At 28.9% G+C, this 24,946-nt stretch overlaps 1 protein-coding gene across 1 annotated transcript; it reads right to left on the bottom strand.

Annotated features, from left to right (window-relative positions):
- Nucleotides 1–8,774: 8,774 nt before the first annotated feature.
- Nucleotides 8,775–19,032, bottom strand: LOC108319681 ((S)-ureidoglycine aminohydrolase). Its single transcript, XM_017550903.2, has 13 exons — nucleotides 18,807–19,032; nucleotides 18,511–18,639; nucleotides 17,802–17,889; nucleotides 17,634–17,710; nucleotides 16,825–16,864; nucleotides 16,663–16,729; nucleotides 15,204–15,289; nucleotides 14,863–14,944; nucleotides 14,353–14,409; nucleotides 14,186–14,224; nucleotides 9,914–9,984; nucleotides 9,114–9,167; nucleotides 8,775–9,027 (listed from the first exon to the last, which is right to left on the bottom strand). The coding sequence occupies exons 1-13, from the start codon at nucleotides 18,838–18,840 to the stop codon at nucleotides 8,958–8,960; spliced, it is 894 nt and encodes a 297-aa protein (XP_017406392.1). The 5' UTR covers nucleotides 18,841–19,032; the 3' UTR covers nucleotides 8,775–8,957.
- Nucleotides 19,033–24,946: the final 5,914 nt, after the last annotated feature.

Below are 24,946 nucleotides of genomic sequence, written 5' to 3'. Positions count from 1 at the left end.
AACATTAACATTGTTTTTGCACCTATGTGAACTTAGTTAAACATGCAATGAAGCCTTTATTTCACTAGACATAATTTTATACACATGTACTCAAGTAAAAAAATCTCACACCAACATCGTGAATTATGTTATCTAACTTGGTCTTCCGTGATTGAATCAATAAAACTCTTCAATTTGAGACACATTATGCAAATTATAAAATTTCAAAGAAAAACATCACAAAGAATTTATGATAAATTAATATAATATTGTGTAAATTATTCAAAGAAAAACATCACAATACTATTGATATAATATTGTGTAAATTATATAACTTTCTCTACTCCTCTCTCATAACTCAACACTAATATATGATAAATTAATTCAATCTTGATCCATATGTATGTAATTGTCACAACAATTTAAGCATTGTATAAATGCATGAAACCTCACTTTTACATTCAAAGGTCATATCCCATTCGCCTTTTCTAATTCATTAGAACATATAAATTTTAAACAATATTTCTTAAATTTTACAATATTTAGTATTGGTCGATCAAATTACATGAAGTGAAAGTGGTAATCAATTATAATCAAATGTACACCCTAAGATCAATATAAAATTCAATTAACAAAATTTCATGAAATATATGAAATGTAGGGTAATGTGTATGTGTGTATATTGACATTATTTTTAGTTTATGTGAGATTTTCAACATACACCCCTTCACATCGAGGCATATACATCTCAAACATGGATTAAAAATTCATGACTTATTAGATGATTTAATAAGTGCAACAAACAACAAATCTCATTATAGAATAGGTTCTAAATAATTCTAATATTATATTATGAAGTAAACTTTAAGATTAACTTAACCCAATATAATTAACTTGTAAGATGAGGTTTGCACCAACTTATATACAATGAATTAAGTTTACTTATAGTTTACATGAGCACTAACATATATGAAGGCATTTTATGCATCTTGTTTAGGATTTTTTTTTGACTATTTTTGGTCTAACACTAATGTTAGACATGTAAATTTATGTGGCATGAAAAACATATGTAAATTCATATCGAATTATACTAGATTTGACATAGAAGCATAAAGTTTTGTCAGACTATATCAAGTCTGATACATAAATTTACATCGACGTAAAAGAGTCTATGACTAATAAAGAGTTGCAATTAAATGAGCATTTTTAAGCTTGTTTCAATGGTGTGTGTTGCATATTAAATGGATGATTTTCATAAAGTTGAAAACATTTGGCAAAAAAAGAAGTCAAACTAGGAATAAAAGTCAAACTTACTCTGTACTCTATTCACCAGCTCTTTTTTATAACTTTATAAAAAATCTTTTATTTGATATACAACACACAAAAACAAGTTCATAAATAATCATTTCTTTATAGTTTTTTTATTAGTGATAGAAATAAACTAAAGTGAGGTTCGATTTTGATTTTAATTATCATGAAAGTTCAAAAGATGTGAAAAAATTTTAATGTTACAACATAATCTTACCGTTACAAATACGATATACAAACAAGGACATATTTATACAAACATGACTGAGTTCCCTACAAAAATTGTCATGATGACAAATAAAAATGCAAAGTTTAGCAAACAAAATCTCATTAACAAAGCAAATAGGATAAAAGGTTACTCCGTAAAAAGCCTACCATAAAAGAAGAAGACTTGGTCACATGAATCTTGTACTAACATTATTTCATCACCAAAAACAAAACTCAACTTGAAAGAGAATTTTTCGTATGTTTCCACACAAATAAGAAGAACTTGAATCTAATATTTAAAAAGAAATTTATGTCGAATGCTACAATGTTCGACTTAAAGTGAATAATTTATATTGGACATTTTGGGATCCAACGTAAATTATCTGTTTTACTTCAATCAATAAAAATTTCAAAAATTACTTTTATTTATTTATAAAAATATCATCATATATTTTTTACGTGAATTACTGTTAGATATAAATTAACTGATATAAAATTGTATTATAAACATCTCTAACACTTAATTTCAAATCCTATAATTCCTCTACTAATTTCTGACCTCACTCGCTTTATCTTTGTCTCTCCCTTTGGTCTCATTGACTCTTTCAATCGTGATGATAACGATTGCTAAAATTATAAATCTGTTTCAGATACTAGTTTCACATTATTATTTTATTTCGAACAATTCGAGATATGTTCAAAACTACTACACTTTTAGGCTGTATAGAGAGAATATTAACTTTAACTTCAAACCTGATTTTTTTTCCTATAATCCATACAACTAGATATGAACTTTTTCTTACAAGTGAAATTTATTAATTAAATTTAAAGTTTACTTTCTAATACAATAAAAAAAATCATTTTAAAAGTATTGTTAGATCCATCACATCAATAACTATTGAATTGTTTTTAAATTTATCATAAACATTTAATCTCATGTATTTTTGTATTGATTTATGTAAAATTCTACATTATTTCATGAATTTTAATAAACAATTATTATAAAAAAAAATACACTAAAAATAGTATGAGAATGCTATTTTTCTGTTCTGTTGTCATAAGGAAGAATAAGAAGAAAAGAACAATTAAATTATTAACTTCTTTGTCACACCATCTAACTGGGACATTCTGAGTTAAGGAAACGCAGAGACACAACACACAAATATGTAACAGATATAGGACTTTCAGCTCGGGAAAAACCCCAATAATCGTGTATATATAAATATTTAATAATTAGTTTTAAAACTAAGTTTGTTACTGAATTTTGAAGATATGGACATAAATATACTCTCTTTCTATGGCTCTATCAAATTCACTGATTCCGTCAGGTTTGTTCACGCATCTCAGAAAAAGCTCTATTTTTTTTCCTTTGCCCGATACCTTTCGAATAAGAGAATCCCTTCACACATGACAGTAATATATATTCTAATTCTAACATTTAACAAAGTAAAGGAGAGCATATTTCTTAGGAAATGATTATGGCCTCATTATCACTTCATTTATTATAATGAAAAGCCAAAGTTTAAGGATGAAGAATTTATAAAAAAAAAGAAGAAGAAATATTTAATACAGAGGCTTAAGCAATTTGCATTGGTGCTCATCAATTTTGCGCATCATTAAATATACAACACAATAATTAGTTCCATATTCTTACACAGGAGAATACATAAATTTAGGTCTTTGGAAACAACAATTAAAAATTACAAAAAGGCAAAATAATGTACATTATAGTTTACTTTCCTTCCCACGATGTCATTCGTTTGTTTTCATTAAAAAAAATGGTAAAATGGTTCCATTATGTGCAAGCATATCTTAAAAGGAAGAAATCCATTATTTTTTGTATTAATTACCAAACCAAAATATACAGCATGTCTCAGACCATGACTTATAATATATAATATATATAACTAGAATTTGCACTGCACGCGTGCTGCTAGCATCTACTCAAATGCATGCATAGCATTACTAGCTAGTAGAAAACTGATTAATTTGCTACATTGTTAATGAATTGCGTATAGATGAAGTAGCATAATTTCACTAGGGGCATGTTCTTGTATTTTTCATAAATTCGATCTTTTTACTAACAACATTACAAAGTGCATTTGAAACTTCGGCTTCTTTATGTGGTGATTCTAATTGGTTATATATATATATATATATATATATATATATATATATATATATATATATATATATATATATATATATATATATATATATATATATATATATATATATATATATATATATATATATATATATATATATATATATATATATATATATATGGGTCGCCCATGCACACAGCACAGTGAGAGAAATAAAGGGGTAGGAAAACCTATGTTGTAATTACTGTTCCATAATCTTATTATCCACTTATATGGATTTACATAAATTATTTTAAATAGTTTTCATTAATTAATAAACCAAGGTAAATGTTAGTGATTCAGGAAAAGCTTCAACATTATTTAATAATTGATGCTGAATGTGTCATCTTCTACAATGATAGTGACTTTAATTTATATAGATTGCGACATTTTAGATTGCTTGCTTACATTGCTTAGAATTACAAACGATGTAGGATATAGAATAAGGAATTTTTAATTTTTTTATCAGATAAGCAACCATGTTGAAAACCTTAATATCTAAATTTATAATAATAATAATAATAATAATAATAATAATAATAGAGCTCATCACATATTTTAAAAAGTATACAAAAAATAATTTAAATCTCGAAATCTAATATACGAGATATTTAAGATAGAAAAAAATTACACATTGAAATGAGCATGCCAGATTCAAACATATCTACAATAATTAGATGAAAAAAAAAGATTAAAAATTAATTACAATTGAAGTAGAAACCCTAGACATGAGAGTAATTGAGGAATGGAGAATTTAACTCTATTTTGTGATGAATGAATAGTGGTAATGGTGGCAGCAAGAGAAACAAGTGAAGGAGACAATAAGAGGAGAATAAAAGTGAGAGCGTTGTGTGTGGGAAGAGGAAAGAGAGGATGTACACAAAAAAGGTAAAAAAACAAAAGTGAAAGGAACAAAAAATGGAAAGTGAATAAAGAAATGTGGCTTATGATATTGCGAATAAATTATAGGAGATGTAATCAATACATACTAAATTAGTTATGTAACAAGTGTAAACTTATTAATAATATTTTCACCATATTTTAATAGAATAATATTTATCAATTAATAGAATAATATTTATACAATAATTTTCACCATATTTTCACCATAAAGCTATGTTACCCCGTTATCCTAGTAAAAAAGATCATAGTTTTGTTTTTCTTTCTACCTATCTTCCTGTAATGATATGATATATTTATAAGTTTGAAGGTTTTAATAATTTGGAGATGGATTAACGATTTTCCAAAAATGGATAGTATGAATGGATAAAATAGAAACTTGGATTTTGGATGTGTGATGGTGCAATGGGTGATGCTGGTTGGACTTTGGTTTGAAGTCGATCCTTGTGCAAGATCTGGTCTGGTGGGTAGAATACTACTACCACTAACATCAAACATTAATCATTATCCTGACATCCCTACTCCTTCTTAAATTCTTGCATATCCCTAGACACCACTGATGACACCCTACAACCTCTGTCCCACGTTGTCTCTCTCTCTCTCTCTCTCCTTCATTATATCCATTCTTTCCAAAACCCTCTACAGTTTTATCTTCTCAACTATCATATTAAACTTCCCAAAAGATCAATTACTTTTTCACGCCAAAGTGGACCATTAATATATCTGCAAGAATATGTGCATGTATATAAATTTATTATTATTTACACAAATTTCTCCATTGTGGCACCTCAAAAACCTCATCTTACTCTAATACATATTCCAATTGCATTTGATTGGCCTCTAGATTATAACCACACAAAGATTAAACTTTTCTTTCTTGATAATGTTCTTATGGTCATCCCAACCAAGATTGAGTAAAAGGGATTCCAAATTCTTTGATCCCTTAGCCATGGCACAACTTTTATCTGTCTGAGGTGCTTTTGGGTTTTATATATACCACACGATACTAAATGCTAATCAGGATTTTTTTTATTTTTTATTTTTATTTTTTATTTTTTATTTTTTATTTTTTATTTTTTATTTTTTATTTTTTATTTTTGTATGTGTGCTTTCACAACCCCTACTTTTCAAACTACCAATTTTACTTTTATTGACTATAAATGAAGAAACTAAAACTTTGCCGGCCTCCTCTTAGTGCTTCCAGGTGAAGCCGGATAATGAATTGGTCATAAAGAAATATAAGCCACTGGAATGGGTTATTCGGTTTATTCGATTTCTGTGATTCCACGTAATACATTTTAATGTGGGAAAAATATTAGTTTATCACCTTTTTAAAAAAAAATTAAATGTATAATAAATTTTAAGATTCATTTTAATCTAAGTAATAAAAATTATTTGTGTTTTGCATTATAATTAATTTTACTTTATATTAATCTTATTATATTTTTTAATATATTTTATATTAATTATGTAATTCCGATATATAAATATAAGTAAATAAGATGATAAACTGGTATAATGGGTATCTCATTCGATTAAAAAGAAAACTAAATGACAAAAAATAATTAAAAAATATAAAGAATTTTAAATATTTTATTTATTAAGGATTTGAAATTTGATTAAATTCAATTTATTTTTTTATAAAGAGACAACTTTATCAATATTAGTTATTGTGATAAAAGAAATGTATCCTAGAAAGATAGTACTATCACAAACATTGCATTTAAGTTTTAATAATTATAGTATTGCTCGTATTTTTTATGAGATTCATTATATTATATTATCTCCATACTTACTTGCTCCAAACATTAACTACCTATTTTAGCAAAGAGTCAAACCTATCATGTTAGGATGATATCATATATAGCCATCCAACCTCACTAACACACTCATTTACCTCAAAACTTATATATTTTTTACAATATACATCCATTTTATATGTAGGGAACATATCCAAATTGCATCTAGCATTATGAACAACACTAACGTTATTTTATCACCTATTGATAATATGTTTGTCACTAATTTTCCTTTTACTGAGTCTTATTTTTATGAAGCTTCGTATTTTTTTCACCGAAAAATTACATATTTTATGCTTAAAAAATTTCAATGACCTAAAAGTATATTTTCTTAAATTAGCTAAACTAAAAAACCATATTAAATTACGTAAAGAATTGTTAAGATTTTTCTTTCACAGTTCGTATTATCTACAAATACTTATATGCAAAATTCACAATAGTTATAATCTCTATTTAACTTATAATGAAGAATTTTATATAATAGTGCTCTTATTCAAAAATTAAAGTTATAAAATTGATTTTAACTTTAGAAATAAGGACAACTAGAATTGAAATAACAATTAGGGTAAAAAAATATTGATATTGAACTTTACCTTACCTTTCTTAAATATCTATCTAGTCGATCCAAGTTTCTTTCTTCTCCTATTTTGTGTTCTTCCAGAATCTCTCCAAAAAATGTCACACATTGAATATAGTTTAGAATAAAGAAAAACAAAACTTTCTGACTTTTCAGGATCTGGATGAGAAATTTTTCTGATTTTTCCATTATTTTCAAATATTTTTGTTCCTCTGATGGATTGATTACTTTCTTTTAAATCTTGGAACTTACTCCTGTAAAGAGATACAAGAGAAATTATTCTAAACTCAGATTGGATTTAAAGGAATTCAACCAAGTAAGTATCTAATAATTCACTTAATGTTTTCACATTTTTTAGTTTTTTTTTTCATAAAATAGTATCTGATCTCTCTATCAAATTAATTTAAAATTTAATTTAATCTTCATAAATTTCATTCTACCAAATAAAAACTCGTTAGACTATATATTAATACAATGAATATTTAGAATTTTTGTTAGGTTTTATATATCATCGCTTAAGTGAAACAAATTTAACCAGTACATTACCCTCGAATTTAAAGCATAAACTATCTCACAGCTGGTCTCCAATTACTTATAAAAATGTTATTAAAATTAAATATCCTCGTTGAACAAAATTTCAAACCAACAAAAACGAAGTAACATTAATTACCACGGTTTACATAAGGAATAAGTAACATTGCTTGAGAAAATAAATATAATTACCACAATTAACGAAAAAACTTTATGAAATAAATTATATAACATTTAAATTAAAGTAAACAATTACTTAAACAAATGTGCTAGTACTCTTAATTTTCTAAGATAGTTTTTAATATTTAAGTTTGTGTAACCAACTAGTCTTAATACAATTTAAGTTAAGAATGACAAATAAATAGTCTTAATACATTTTAAGTTAAGAATGACTAGTATATATTGTACGGATATTATTAAAACTCATTTCGATTTTTATGTAATTTTGATATTGACCAAATATGGCTGTGGGTAATCTCATTGTTCACACCCATTCTTATTTTTTAAAGCCTTTTAGGCTAAAATTTATTTTCATTATTATTTTTTAATATTTTATTTATTGTTTATTTTTTTATATAAAATGAGTTATCATCAATTTTGTATAAATCTTTAGCCTTTTATTATATATTTTTTCATTTTTCTATTAACACTTCAACTAGTTTGTTATTTATCAAGTTCACTCAAATCTTTTCAGATATTTTTGCTCTCAACATTTAACATTTATAAAAATAATAGAGATTATAGTAATAAAATTTCAATGTGTAACTATTTACTCTTTTACATAATTACTTAAAATTTATGAAATTACTATTCACATTTTATTTTAATTTGACATTAAAAAAATATCATTTTGATAATAAACTTTTAATATTATTCCTTTTTATTTTATTTTTATATTTCAAAACAAGATTACTTAATTAACATTTTAGACAATTCAAGTATGAGAGCGTATATACTTATACCTATACTCACTGTCCGGCATAAATAGAAGAGCAAAATAATGTAGTATTAAATATAATACGAATTAATTTATTGACAACTTCAATCTTAAAGTTGACTTGTATTAAATGTTTCAAAATTTAAAGTGATAACGAAATTCAAAACACTAATTCTTTCATAATTTAATAACCAATATATTTGAAAGACTTGTCATAATATACATGTTAGTTAAGTACTTCTCCTAAGTAGAATAATTCATGAATCTCCCCACTACCAAAGATGCGTACCCTATGGAAGAATCCAAATTAGTGGTCTGAAATTCCAAAATTATTTCCTATTAATTCGGATAATCTAAATCAAAACCCTTCAATAACTAGGAGAGAAATATTCCTATAAAAAAATTATATTAAAAAACCCTAAAGGATGATTCAGTAGTGTTTGTTCAATAAGTTCACGTGGTAGATAGTGAAATGCATTCAGTCCTTTATTTAAATCACTACATAAGAAGGGGGTCACTGTCCTCCATATCATTTGTCTAACCACCATCAACAATTACAATTACAATTACTATTACAACGGGCTTCTGTTGGCATCTTTGTATATAAGATACCGTGTTCTTGTTTTCCCTAGGGCAGCATACCTGAAATCAGCACATTGTATCATTCAACATGTTCTAACAATTAATCCTTCAGAATGAAGACAGTAATATATAATAGTATAATTTACCACTGTGGGATGAATGGTGCCATCCAAATGACATCACCCGCCTGAACTGGGTACCTATTCACAGAAAAACAAAACAAAAAACAGTGAAAAAACAAATCACCAATGTAAAGCCACAGCTTTTAATGATATGAACTAAAAATATCATGTAACAAATCGATCCTAGAAAAATCATAAACAATAGAATATTCCAACGAAACTCACTGAAGAACACAGCCAAAAATCTAACCCATAATCTGTGGCAGACACCACATAGAACAAAATAGAATGTGTAATGCTCTCAACTAGGGATCTGAGTGGCACAGTTTGGAACCAACGAGCTTATATAATTGTTAAAAAATCTTATGTTTTAGAAGAATATTAGGATGTCAAACTAGATTGGGAAGAGCCAAAACGTAGATCAAAACTGTCCACTGAATACAACAAATATAATTTCTAAAATCTGAACCCATCAAAATAAACCTCAAATTGGGTTGAGTTAGTGGGGAGAGACAGATCATGGACAGCCGTAATCAACCTAGATGCACAATCATTTCTACCGGACCAATTAAGCTCAAATAGCTCACCATTATGTAGCCAACATGGGGCCAAGATCTCAAATTCAACTCGAAAGCTCAAGTGATTGGATAGGCATAGCACGAAGTAATAGATTTTTCCATATAACAGTCAGACAGACTACTAGGCCAAGTGAAACTCATCTTTCGCACTGCCCAAGTAAGTTCAATGGAAACAAAAAGTGCCACTATATAGAACTTCATGCAACATTCAGACCATTTTTTACAGGTTAGGTCTAGAACTCTTACCAGCTATCACCCAAACGATAAATGCCTTGCCCTTCCAATAGTAGCAAGCCGTGCTGGTTATAATGGACCTCCTGCAAAAGCCAAAAAATTAATAAAACTATAAAAAGGTCTTTCAACTTTAGTTGGAAGACGAACTAACTCTCTCCTAGACTTGTGAATGAATAACTAGGAGAGGTGTACAATTTATCATAACATCAAGAAGCAAATGTCCCACTGATTTCAAAAACAATTTCATGGAAGAGTGCTTGTATTAAAGATGTTTATCCTTTTACTTTTATCTGTTTGATAAAATGTAATAAGGATAGGTTTTGAATAGCATAACATCACATTAGGTAGTCCTGTAAGTGATAAAATTGATCTTCATTGTCAAGTGAAGTAGACTACACGTTTCAAGTGATAACGCATTTTAAACAAGTTCGATTATACAAGTTTCAATCATGACATCACATGATAAAACTAAATTTGTATTTGATGATTCAAAAAAATAGGAACTTGAAATAATTGGCTAAATAAGAAGTATACATTAATCAAACCAAATTATTGCCAAGCCGATCAGAAGCTTAACATAAAACTGTTACTGAACATTAGAGTTTAGACCATAATCTCCATATATTGTCGTAAAGGACGATTGCATAATTGCATGACTACACTATAACTTTACACTATTACAATTCATACCAGAGTTATATCATTTGGCAAGTGAAGAGATATTCGGATATTTGGACCATGACTTACAACAAAAGTTGAAATGACAAAAAATGAAGATGAGATGAAATCCAAGAATTATATGGTTTTTCCACTATAAGCTACATCCACTCTCAGGTGAAAGAAGGATCACACCAGAAAGAATATAGTAATTACAATCACTTTCCATTTGTTTGGAGAAATCAACCATCACTCTATCATTAATTATAGAGTAAATCCACCTACAATTTTCCTCTAGAAGAGCTACACAAGTTAAGAGATTGGATAGAATAGGGATGATACCCAACATCATTCCAGCCATCCTAATCTAGGCTTCAGGAATGAGCCTTGAACACAAATTAAATGTGACTAGAATCTGACCAGGATGGTCATCTATTTGCTTCTTGCCAATCATTTATTTAGCTACTAATCATGACTTGTTCAACATATCTCCCATTTCAAGACTCTGATTTGTAATCAGGTCATTTTGAATCATGTCTTCATGCTTTCAGCCTCAATATTCATTCCGCACAAGTCACCTCTCCGCTATTTATGTTTTCTGAGGATCTACACTATGTCAACATTTACAAGCTTAGTCAAACTTGTATTTATATTTTCCATTGACCATTTGAGGATCTACACCATGCTTACATTTACAAGCTTAGTCAAACATGTACTTGATTCTTGTATGAATCTTTGGCATGTCTACTTTTCCATCTTCCACTACTTCATGAACAAAATAAAATTGAACTCTTATGTTTATACTTAGAATGAAAAGTTAGATTCCTCAACATGCAAGTCACTCACTAGCATAGAAAAGAGAAATTTTCTCGTTTGTGTCCAGTCTCCCCCAATAGCCTTTGTATCCAAATTGCTTTCCTTCCATCTTATGCAGTCACCATATATTCCATACTTGCGGTAGATAAGGCTATCACAATATATAATTTTGATAATTAGCTTACAACTCATCCTACAAGAATTAACATATAGCCTAATGTGGATTATCTTGTGTTAAGTCTCCTGCAAAACCTAAATCAACATAACCCTTGACCATAAAATTTGACCCTTTGTAACATAATGCAGCATGTGAGGTTCCATAGATACCTCTCAAGATCCTTTTTAGAGCACTCCAATGTTCTTTACCAAGATTTCCCGTGTATTGACTAATTTTGATCAATGTCTTGCCTTTATACATCATGGCAAATTTTAGGCTTCCCACTGTGAATTCTTATGATACTTGAGACATTTCCATCATTTTGCTTCAATGTTGGGACATATACTTGAGAATAATTTGTTATTAATAAGTGGGCTAGAGATTGATTTGCTATCTTGCAACTAGAATCACCTCAATATTTTCTTCTAAGAAATCAACTTTTCTGACTTTTCCATCTCAATGAAATCTGCATCCCTAAAGTTGTTTGTAGGTTCCAAGTTCTTTCACAGTAAACTGCTTAGCGAACTTTCCCTTAAATTGTCGGACTTAACTTTTATTAGGACCTATCATGTCATCCACATACAACTAAAGAATTAAATTATCATTGTCAAAACTATTCTAATTTGCATAATGGCCTGAAGTGAGTATTATGGATCCTAGACTTATGATGAAGGAATCAAATCCCTTTCACTTACATCTCACACCTATTTTGGACCATACAGTAATTGGGTTTCTTCAAGCACATACTAATGCAAAATATTTGGCCCCTCCGATGGTCATGTTCAGTTATTCTCATACGTCAAAGTGAATATGTGCTTACTTTTGGTAATTGATCTTCCAAACTTCAATCTACTCTACTTACAAAACAATTAAGACAAAAGATATTTACCCACTTAAGCCCATAAAGGAGATAAAATTATACTACAATCTTCAAACCTCATTTTGATATATCATCCATTTTGTGATGATATACTTGAAGTTCTTGGTTGGATATTGCAAAAAAAATGCATCCACAATCTGTTGTGAATTCGAGAAGTGGTATTGCAAAAGGAAGGAAAATGGTTTACGTGTCCTTGGGAGTTACCTAGAATTAAGGAAACGACAAGTGAAAGAAGTTGCACAAGTCTATTAATGTGGGTCGTAGTGGTCTTGCACCCCTTGACTTATTTGCCCCACAATGGATATTTATCCATGAATGAAGTGGGTTATTGGTTGCTCAAGCTTGAGATCATGCAGAACAAACTTTCACCTCTTCTATAAAATACAATAATTTCATTTCTTCCAAGACGAACACATGGACTTACATTTCTTCTTTCAATAACACAGAGATTAGTTCACTCCTCCCGATTTCTTCTCTTTTTCTTATTCTTCTATAATCCTTGGTTATTTTTTTACTCTCTCAACAGAATTCCTCTCTATAGTTCTAAGTTTCTCAGAAAATCTGAGAAGTTATTGTTATATCCTAAGGGATTTGCGCATACACTATGAATAAATCCTTAAGGATAGTAAATATACACAGGAAATTACTTGTTCGTATTCTCTTCATATTTTACAACACAATCCACCTCTTGCCTTTGGTCTCCCAGAAGCATGAACAATTTTGTTGCAATACTTTGTGCTTCCAATATAATTTGGTACCTCTAACAACCTTCGATATGGGTCTAGCACCTTTGGTCTATCCAATAAACAAAAGGTTCTCCAAGTCATTTACATGATGTCCCCCTCATTTTGTAGAGTGTCCTTATGCATTTTCAACTTCAAGATACCAATACCAACAATTTATATGGCAAGAGTAACCATGAACATATATTGAGATAGGCTCATAAGTGCAAAACTATTCTTGACATTGTGTCATGCGTCACATTGCTATTGAATTCATTATCTAAACATCAAATAGTTGCTATCTCCCTTTAGAACTGATTAATAATATACAAGAATTCTCCATGACCAAAGGCACTAGAAACACACTTTGAGAAGTTGTTTTGGAATGTAATATAGATAATGCAATCCTTGTAAGATTTACACTAATTATCTTGCAAGTCGCTTTTTTAAGGATGAGTTTAGCTAGCTCAAAATCTAAGAGATATCCCCATTGGGAAATTTAAACCACAAGTTGGCTTGCGACAAAAGTATGCAAGAGAAAGGATAAAGATAAAATGAAGACCAAGGGTTTTGTGATTCTCTCGCTATAGGCTACATCAGTACACAAGTGAAAGGGATCACACTAGAAATAATATAGTTGTTTCAATCACTCTCAACTTGTGAGGAAAAAACAATTATCACTCACAAAAATAGAAGTAAAACATCTCCACGTATCACTCATTAAATAGAACCTATAAACAAAAATTACACCAGAGAAGAGATTGGATGAAATGAGGATGATATAAAACATCACTCAAGTCTCCCTTAAATAGGCTTCGAGAATGAGCATTTATCACAAATTAAAGGTGGCTAGAATCTGCCCAAGGATAGTCATTTGGTTGCTTCTTGAACATTTATATAGGTACGAACCATACTTTTGTCCAACAAAAGAGAGGCAACTTACTACCATATCCCCATATCCCCATTGTAGAGACCCAATTCTTAATGCATCTCTACCGCATACATACACAACACATCCACATCAGTATGGTACTGGCAGAGAGACAAATTACCTTCACATTGAGAAATTCTCCGGGTTGAAAATCCATTATCTGCAGTCATCAGTTCATCAGTAACATTTACAGAAATTTACCGGAAACCATGATCATATGAAAACAGTATAATGCAATGAATAACAGACCGAGCCAAAAGAATAAGTACATAAGAGATTTGAACTTACATGGATATTGAAGTCGTATGCCAAAGTTGTTGGAATAAGCTTCCGTAGCTCAAAAATCTGACAAAGCATACAGAGAGAATAAAAAACTTAAGATACAGTGAGCAAAGTTCAAAAAACCTAAGATAGATAAAGAGAGAGCACAGAGACCTGATTATTGAGGATAACCCTCAACACACGAGGAATTTCTGATAAATCACAATAGTTTAAAATCATATTGTAACTTGTACAAGTTGCTAAACATGGACTGTCAGAAAGTTCTGAATTGACAGGTGTAATACAGCCAGAAAAAGATGATTGCATGTTTCAGAGTAATAAACACAACTAGATTCATGACAAGTGAATGAACCCAAAACATGTAAGTATTGCTCCATGCATTGACTTTAATAGACATAACAGTGTTCTTTTATGAACTATCATCCTAAATTGGAAAATTTAATCCCTGAATTTCAAGCCAAGAAAAAGAAGATGAAATAAAGCAAACTGCTTTTCAGCACAGTAGAGTCAACTTACCTCGCCAGGAGTTTCAAGGAGTGGGTGTTTATCAGTTGAACCAACCAATGGCTCTGGGATATGATTTGCCAGTGGAGAATATCTGAAAGATTATAGACATTTTTCATACTCAAGTCATTAGAGTACTTGTGACAGCTCACTATTTGAATGTACACAAAAATATATATAATATGCATTCTATACCAATTTATATTGCGACTGCTTATAAAGAACCTTGAAATATAAAATGGATCCATCTATTTTCAGTATGATAATCATAATTAAATGCAAGAATTCTCATAATGGCAAGGTGATGGAGATGAAACATATAAATTGCAAGTGGGCAAGTAAAAAGCACAAACCTTCGTTCAAATACCACAATAGTACCAAGTGCATCAGATTCAATTGAATGTTCAAAATTTGGAGGAAAATAAGCATATGAATCCACCTGGAATTAAAGCCATGACATGAAATTTTTTATAGCCATCATAGGAAATATAGTGATCATCTAAACTTTCATAAAAATGGTATAAAGCTAATAGCCAGACAAAAATATGACTGAAAGAAAGACACTGCAATTGTAATGGGTTTACTTTCACCATTCTTGATTACATAGCTAAGCAGTGTGCACATAAAACTAAGGTCATCATGATAAGTATCACAAGTGAGGGAAATATGAATTTCTATGATTACTTCCTACAACCAGAAAACCGGAAAATAAGAGGATTCACCAAAGGAGTGAAACTTGTGATAGAGTGACAAATAAGAAATAATATCATAAACTGCAATCAACTTAAGCATGCATTCCTTCTCTTTTCCCTTCTGTCGTATAATCTTCCTATCATGATTATTAAAGCATAAAGCTCTCTAGCAATGAAAAATAGTAATGGCACATTATAAGAAAATAAAATTTTGAAGCAACGGCAATCAGCTTTTATTTTTATATAAAAACATTTCAAGGATTGAATCTTGAATTTAAGTCCAATTTCAATGCCCCTGAATCTTCTGTTGTATAAATAGAACACTTATGGGTCAAAGCTAACCTACCACCAGCGTTAAATAAATGAGCTGGATCTAAGAAAAATGTAACCAAAATTAGAAGAAGAACAGTAATAAGAATAAATCATGCATAACATATTTCCTGAAGCTAACATAGTTATCATGGAACTCCCACAAGTGCATAAATACTGGTAGAGGGAAACGGTATGTGAAAACCTTTCGTTCTTGTATATGGTTTATGAGTAAGTTCAAAAACAGCCTTATGCTTGTGTTTGCATTGAGTGACTACACGTGTATCATTACACCTTGGGAAGAAATTTCTCATGATATTTTTCAAGGGTTACAAGTGGAATGAGGAGGGTACAAGTTTATAGTATTGAGTGGCATGTGCAGCTCTCTGGTGCATTTGACAGCAGAGGAATGTCCAAATCTTCAAGGGTTTTCTCTCTTCCCTTGATATGTTTGTAGGATGAGATAGTGTCTACATATTTCCTTTGGTGTACTTTACTTGAGATTTTTTCAAGAGAACAGTAACTAGTGATACGAAGAGAGATTGAAACTTCCGTTTAATTTTTTTGGCTAACTTGGCCCACTGTTATCGTCAACTGTTTCTTTTAAGGAAGATATTTCATTCTCCTCCAGATTCTTTTTCCTTTCTAATAATGTTTTCTTCTTTTATTACTTTAAGAAAAGAGATGATAGTGATTTAAAAAAATATTGACCAAACCTTAAATTTGTATGAAATATCAATTTTTAACAGTACTTAAAAATTGGTTATCATACTGACAGAAACATTTACAATACTAATTGTAGACTTATTACCTTAAGTAGTTGGCTAACTCCAGTGGCATTAGTGACGGTGACGGTTCCTTGGAGCACAAAGATAAACCTACACATAACAATATTAAATAGTTGAAGTGTCATGGACAAGAAATTGAGGGGTAGAATGCAAAAACTGAAAAAGCTAAATAACATGTTTACAACCTCTCCACACCAGGCAGGGGTAGTCCGGATCTTGAATTATCTATAAAGGGGACAAAGCACATATCAAATGCATACCAGAAAATTTAGTTTCAGGGAAAACTGAGAATGGTAACATACATAAAATATCAAATGTCACAAATGAAATACCCATTGGAGTTAAGGGAAAGTGTAAAGGTAGACTTGGAGGATATGATTGAAATTGTAACCCAATATCATTTTGATCCCTAAAAAGAAAAGCAAATAAGATATTGCCAAGCACTAAAAGTTAGGCTGAACCAAAAGACCAGTCGTATATTTATTATGAAGGTTGGTTCCAGGACGGAAGATATTTTGTTAAGGTACAGTAACAACTTACTAGCCATTCCCAGGCTTTTTAGAGTTCAAGTATGTTAAAGCAGTTGACGTGCAGCATTGGACCAGCATTGGACCGGAGCAATTTTACTTTGGATTATACAGAGAGAATCCTCTGAGAGGGATGAACCCAGATTTTCTGAGGTGCAATTAACTGTACAGGGTAATTTTTCTTCCATTATCTTTCTTGGGGTCCAATATTTTCCATGCCACACTTCTTTTTCCAGTAAGGATGATCTAATGTTAGGAGGCTTGTAATAAAGTTGCACCCAAATGATGCATAATTGCATATGAGAAGATAAATGGCATCAAAAAATTAGTATGTCGGCAAAGATATGTAGTGTGGATGACTAAAATAATTGATTCACATATGCTGAAGTAACAATATCATCTAATGACAATATACCCAGGCAACTTGGTAAATATAATGAATTCAGTTGAATAAGTCATAATCAAACCTTTCAACTTAGCTAGGTACATTAAAAAGTGTGAACCCATTTCTGGTGAAATTAAATATGCCCCAGTTGTATCGCTCCTGTCGAAGAAAATTAAAGTTACTACACAACAAGAGGACAATGAAGAGGCTTAAAATCTTAACTAAAACAAATGAAGAAAGTCGAGAGTACCAATCAGGCAATGGGCCATAAACATGACTTTCTGGTGATATCAAAGCATGGGAATTCTTGTAAACACTGCGTGTGAATCCAGGTAAATCTGCAAACAAAAGCAAGTAAACTCAGTCCAATGCAAATTCACTGCAAAGTTCTTTTCATGAAAATAGTCCAAGACTTAAACAGAAAAAGAAACTTTAATATCTAAATACCCTTTACATATAGTCCGTTATAATTAACATATATATCACAACTCAAGAAAGAATTCTAATAGTCGAGCCTGGTAGTCAAGTGTCCAACTTCACCTCTTAAGCCAGTTCTTTCAGCAACCAAAATAAAAAATATCATTATAATTAGAAATCCACATCTTGGGAAAAAGCCATGAGTCCAAAACTTTGTGAAATTCTTGGGTTAACAATGCATACAAGCCTGCTGCTACAAACTGTACGGTCTCATGTGTTTTATTTTATTATGCATCATAAACCTTTTATAGGGCCTTTACATCATTTCTTTGGAAATAAAATGCATCTTGTCTTTACAAGAAAGACCCTCTATTGACATAGACACAAATCTCCCGTCTATTAAAAAAATCAAGGGAAATCTAATCAGCAACCACCAGTAGTCTGTTTGTTTCCTGCTCCGTTAAACAATTTACATCAACATAATAATATCTTTTTTTTAAGACAGGGAAAGAAAAATAGCATAACAAAAACATTTGACTAACCTTTAAGGTGAACAGGAGAGAGAGTGGGACTGTTGACTTTCCAATAAAGAGGCTTTGCTTTCGCGTCCGTACTAAGTCCAGAAGGAGCAGAGCAATACCCTTCTTCAGAAAAAGCATGCTTAAACAAGCCTGAAGAATCAACAAAACACAAATAAGTCATTTCCTACTCTCTTCAACCACCAAAACTCCTCCTTCGAACAACTGAGAAAACCAACACAAGTTAAAAATTGTTGCTGCGTTTTTTTTCGTTCAGCGGCCAAACAGAGTACAGAACAAAATTGGAGAGAAGAGAGTACCCAGAATAAAGAGAATTGCAAAGATGCTCCTCATTTTCAGATGAGAAATGGAGAAGTGTTTGGACTGAGAACAGTGGCTCAGATGAGAGTGTGGGTGTGGATGAGTGTGTCACGGACTTAAAGGAGCACTTAACAAAGATTCCTTAAGACCTACAAATACAATGGACGCTGATACCATGATGCACTACAATAATTGCAACATGGAATCTGCCCTGGGCCATGAAAATACCCTATTCAAATCTTTTATATTTACTTTTTTTATGCCCCCTTTCTTTACCCTTTTAATTTTATTTAGGTTATGAAACTTTCTCTGATCCACGGATGTAATTTATACGTGAAATCAAAGACGATGATCCACTGGTGTTTGTATTTGCTAATCCGAAAAAATAAATACACCTGTATGATTTTTACTGTCCTCATCCATGAGAATAAAGCCATGAAAAATCAATGTGGGTTTCCTAACGCGCGTATGCCTATTTTTCAGTTGATACGTTTTAACAATGTGTACCGGGTTTTAGTAGACAAAAATATCCTTATATATCATGGATTCTATGTTTTCATTCTCAAAACTAAAAAAAAAAGAAACCCCCGAACCCTTACTCACATCTCTCATTCCTCTCAACCCTTTCTCTTTCATCTTTCTAACTCCAATCTTTTCTCTGTCTCTCTTATTCCTCTCAACCTTTTCTCTTTCATCTTTCTCACTCCAATCTTTTCTCTGTCATCTCTACTGTAGCCCCAATTGAAAAAATCAAAAATACTTGCTTTTAAACAATCTTACAAAAAAAATGATTTTATAATGAGTTTTCATCTTATAATTTTTGTCTTATCTAATTTTATCCAATATTTACAAGCATAAAGGAATTGGTAATTGACTTGGAAAAAATCAGAAATACTTGTTGTTAAACAATTTCTTACAAAAAATGATTTTATAATGAGTTTTTATTTTATAATTTTTGTCTTATCTAATTTTCACAAGCATAATGACATCAAAAGAATTGGTAATTGGCTTGGAAAAAAAAATCAGAAACACTCATTGTTAAACAATTTCTTACAAAAAATGACTTTATAATGAGTTTTCATTTTATAATTTTTGTCGTATATAATTTTATCTAATTTTCACAAGCATAATGACATCCAAAAGAATTGGTAATTGGCCTGAAGGGTTTTTTTAGAGATGATGATTCAACATATGCAGATGATGAGGGTTAGTGAAGATGGTGAAATTGAAGAGATCTTGAATGAACCTTTGCCTGAAGGTGAATATGTCAATGACTCAACTCTTTACAAAGGCAAATTGTTTAAAGGCAAATGTTTCTGATTTTTTCAATTAGAACTACAGTAGGGATGACAGAGAAAAGGTTAGAGTGAAAGAGACGAAAGAGAAAGGATTGAGAGGAATGAGAGAGGTGAGTAAGGGTCTGGGTTTTTTTTTTTTTTTAAGTTTTGAGAATGAAAATTATTAAAATACCCTTAACTTTAAAACTTAGAATCCATGATATATATATATATATATATATATATATATATATATATATATATATATATATATATATATATATATATATATATATATATATATATATATATATTTATATTGCTTAAGCTAAAAATATTGCATGTGTGTTATTATTTAGAGTGATGATATAACTATATTTATATATCTAAAAATAGTTCAAAATTATTCTTTTATTTTAAAAAAATAGTCTTGTTAAATTAAATTAAATTAAGATTTCTTACATTAAATAGACTTGATCCAAATATATATATTGATTATCTGTATAAAGTAAGATTATTTGTTATAAATAACCATATGAAAAAAAAACAAAGGTGAATGTTATTAAACGAGTTTTATTGAGTTAAAGTGTACAAGTATAAAATTGTGTAATAATTTAATATTTTATGAATAACATTGTATGATAATTTAATATTTTATGAGAATGTGACGAATGAATATGTGATATATTATGTTTGTTAGTTTTTTTTTTTTGTGATGGTTCTTGACAATGTTTATTATGAATTAAAATGTATTCGAATTAAATGATGAGGTAGTTATTCATTGATCGTAATGTTACAATGTGAGATGAATTCAATTGTGATCATTTCGACTTCATTGATATTTTGATTTAAGTTAATGAAAAAAAATTAAGAGAGGTTATTATATAGAGTATTAGTGGTCAAATTTATTAAACATAAAATTTATCTAATCATATTCTATGAATTTGGAAAATGCTCAAACATGTTATAGTTAAGGTTTTTGAGAAACAATAATTGAGCAATTGACATGTCCAAGATTTTTAAGATGTGAATGTCGTATTCATGATTATCATTACACGTTTTGTGTTTTGTATTAGGTAATTCTTGATATTTTATGTTGATTGTATGACTATAAGGGATGTAATTACTTTTAATTTGCTAGTATATTATATTTTTATTTAAAACTTACAAGTTTTAAATTATTTTTATGTATAGGTGATATATATATGACTGTGAATTTCACAATATGAAGATAACATAATATACGAGGAGAAAAAGCATTCAGTCATTCACGGGTGTGAATATTGCGAACAAGCTTATAATTTCATATTTATAGTTTTATGGCATTATGCATATGTGTCACTTCTAATATATCTTTTTAAAATGTTTAAGCTTTTGTTATCAAAGAAAGACTATATTAAATATTAAGAACTACATCTCATAATATATGAATGTTATTATATTAAAAATATAATGTTATTGTATATAAGCTTTCTTATATCCGAACATCAGATACTGTTTTTATTACGAGTGTTTATCATATTCATATACTAAGGACTCTGAAAAAATTATTTAAAAATCATTTTTAAATACAATATAAATATAATTAGTAGAGTATTTATTAAATATTCTACCGTTACTTTTTTAACATCCCATTTGATTATATTTAATACTGTTCATTTTTTTTTCAAATATTAAGCATTAGAAAGATCGGTTTGAAATTAAAGTTATACTTTTCAATAAAGACGATAATTTGGTATATATACAAATATAGTATTTCTTAATATTCTACCGTTATCAAAATTAATATCCCCATTTATTAGATATAATATTGTTCAGTTTTTCAGTTTTTTTTTTCAAATATTAAGCACTAGAAAGATCGGTTTGAAATTAAAGTAATATTTTTCAATAAAGACAATGATTTGCTATGCACTAAAATCTCACATGTTATGCCAGTTGAAGTCATAGAAATTATTGAACCATTAATTAATATGATAAGTTTTACTACATTTTCTACAGCTGAAAGAATAAACAAGAACGGTTGGCAGAGGTATATCCACCAATACAAGCTAACAAAAGGAAAATGACAAGTTTTGTTTGGTCTATGCATTTCAACAGATGAACAAACATTAGATGGCAGAATAAAAAATAAATACAATGCATTATGGTTCGTGTAGGTTTTCAACCCCCAAACCATACATTTTAGAAAAATATAAATCAAATATAATTTGACAAAATTTGATTTCTCGTGTTATTTGTCAACATAATTTTTAAATCGAATTAATTTATTATTGAATAATCTAGCTCTATCTCTTACACTATTTCTCATTTATTAAATTTAAATACTAATTGTCATTATTCGATCTTTTATCGTAAGAATTATTTTAACTTATTTATTAATAATTAAGTTTAATCTTTATAATTTTTAAAAAATTAAATATCTTCTGTGAAAAATTTCGTAGCCTCTTCGTACCTGTGGTTCTGTGGAGCATTTTGTGCTGCCGTCGCATCAAATGTCACGTGAAACACACATTTTATATATTTTGTTTGAATGGCATGTACGGAAAGATATCCAAGTTGAAACACAGTCAAAAGTATCCTTGTCACTGGTCTTCACGTATTTTGTAGATTTTTTTTCCAAATGGCATAGATTCACCTTTAATTTACAGAGACGGGATACTGTTTATAATATTTACATATACTTTTTTGGAACTCGGTTCGCGAGTATGCTATTTTCTCATCATAATATAACGAAATTCGGTTTTCGGAAAACGAAGTAAGATTTTTTTAATTTCTTTTAAAATACAGAGAACTGAAATAAAATAAAAAAGAGCTAATACTTGTATTTGTGGAAGATTGTTGCAAAATTATAATTGACTAATCTATATTTATTTAAGGATTTAAGTTATTAATAATTTGAGAAATAGTGTTCTTCTAATATAAAATTATGTAAAAGTAATTACACGTGTCATGCAAAAAAAAAACCATATTTTTATATCCATTATAATTTACTAGATATAAACAACACGATATTTTAAATATAAAAAAAATTATATCGGTGGACTTTAATTGATATAGAAAATTATGCGGAGATAAAACTGTAATAAATTATAAATTTCTTTTATATCGATTAAATCCAAAATTGATATAAAAAGTAACGCAATAATGCTAAAAGTATAATAAATTATAAATCGGTATAAAAAGTTATTTAAAAATGATTTTATATTAGTTTGTCACTATATAATTTGTATATAATGTTTAATCTTCTTCGTCTTATTGTAATGTGTAATGTTTATTTTCTTTTATTAATTATATTTTTTCTTCTAATTTTATTTTCTCCATTATGAAAAATAACATAAAAAACAAATTTCTCTCATTCTTTTTTTTCTTCTTAGTTTCATCTTTTCTCTCTTTTCCTTTTATTCTTAGTTCAATTTTATATATAACGTAGAGTCAAATAAAAGTCTTTCAAACTCAACAAAAGGAAACTAACCTAATGGTAGATGTGTGTTGTTCTCCCATAGGTTTGAACTTAAGACTAGACCAATTTCCTTTCTGCTTATATATAACCGCAAATACTAATATTTCATATATATCTCATGCATCACACAAAAATAAAATAATACAATTATAATTAATTTTAATCTACTCCTTTAACACTTTTATCACACAAGTTAACTACCATACTAATTTATTTTATTTATCTGAATATATATATATATATATATATATATATATATCATACCAATGATATCTTCTATTATTAAAACAAATGAATAGCGATACTTCGTTTATTTGTCCACCAACAATTGTAATACAAAACCACACCAGACTAATTCATTTTATTTTCTTAACAATTATTATTATTATCTACTTAATTTAATTATTAAATAAAAACACTAGGTTTCCTTACTTGTTTGAAGACCAACGACTCTATAAAACCCTTAGACAAGTTCCACATATAGACGAACACTAACTGTGCATAAGAACAACAAAATCATAATTAGGATATACCGTTAAGATCACTGATTGATAATGAATTAATAAGAGAGTATGAACGACACATACGAGAAATACTTTTTGCATGTGTCTTAAACTGAAAACTAAATAAAAGAAATAGAAAATAACTTACTCTATATAGAAAACTAATAATTAGAAAAATGAAGATCTTAATGTCGTGATTTACTAGATACTTTCTGATCGTAAAAAATATGTCTAAGAGTTAAAAAGTTTAGAAAAAAAGAAAAAAAAATCAGAAAATGAATTTTAGATAATGAATTATCTTATTTGATTATTTTAACGTTAAAATACTTAATTTCATCATTTTTAAATATCTATCTGTTTTAATACTTTATTTTGCAGGATTCTGTAATAAACAATTAAAAAAACAAGTTAATAAATAATAAAATAATATAATAATTAATTATTTTTGTAAGATTGAAATAAATAATAATAGTAAAAATAAACCAGATTTGATAAAAATATTAATATACAGTACAAAATAAATAAATTACAAAATACTCAATGAAGTAATTTATAGTTTATAAACTGGAAATTTCTAAAATAAACGACTTTAAAGTATTTATGAAATATTTGTATATTAGTCAAACTAATTTATAAGTGTACGAATTTTATCGAACACATTTTATATATATTAACATCACTAATAATGTGCATGTTCACTTCTCACACATCCTAATTTACTAGTTCATATTTATTTATGGACATTTTAATTTAAAGACAAGATATCCAACTAACTATTTAATGTAAAGAGATAAAGACTCACTTACCAATGAAATAAATATCCAGGAGTTATTTCTTGCTAAGATGCTTATTACTCATATTTAAAATTTTACTAAATGTTTACTGCTTCAATCCTTTTA

The sequence above is a fragment of the Vigna angularis genome, chromosome 1, assembly GCF_016808095.1.
Source record: "Vigna angularis cultivar LongXiaoDou No.4 chromosome 1, ASM1680809v1, whole genome shotgun sequence".
NCBI classification, from domain to species: domain Eukaryota; kingdom Viridiplantae; phylum Streptophyta; class Magnoliopsida; order Fabales; family Fabaceae; genus Vigna; species Vigna angularis.
Note: the sequence above shows the minus strand (reverse complement) of the source record. Positions and strands in the feature narration are given on the sequence as shown.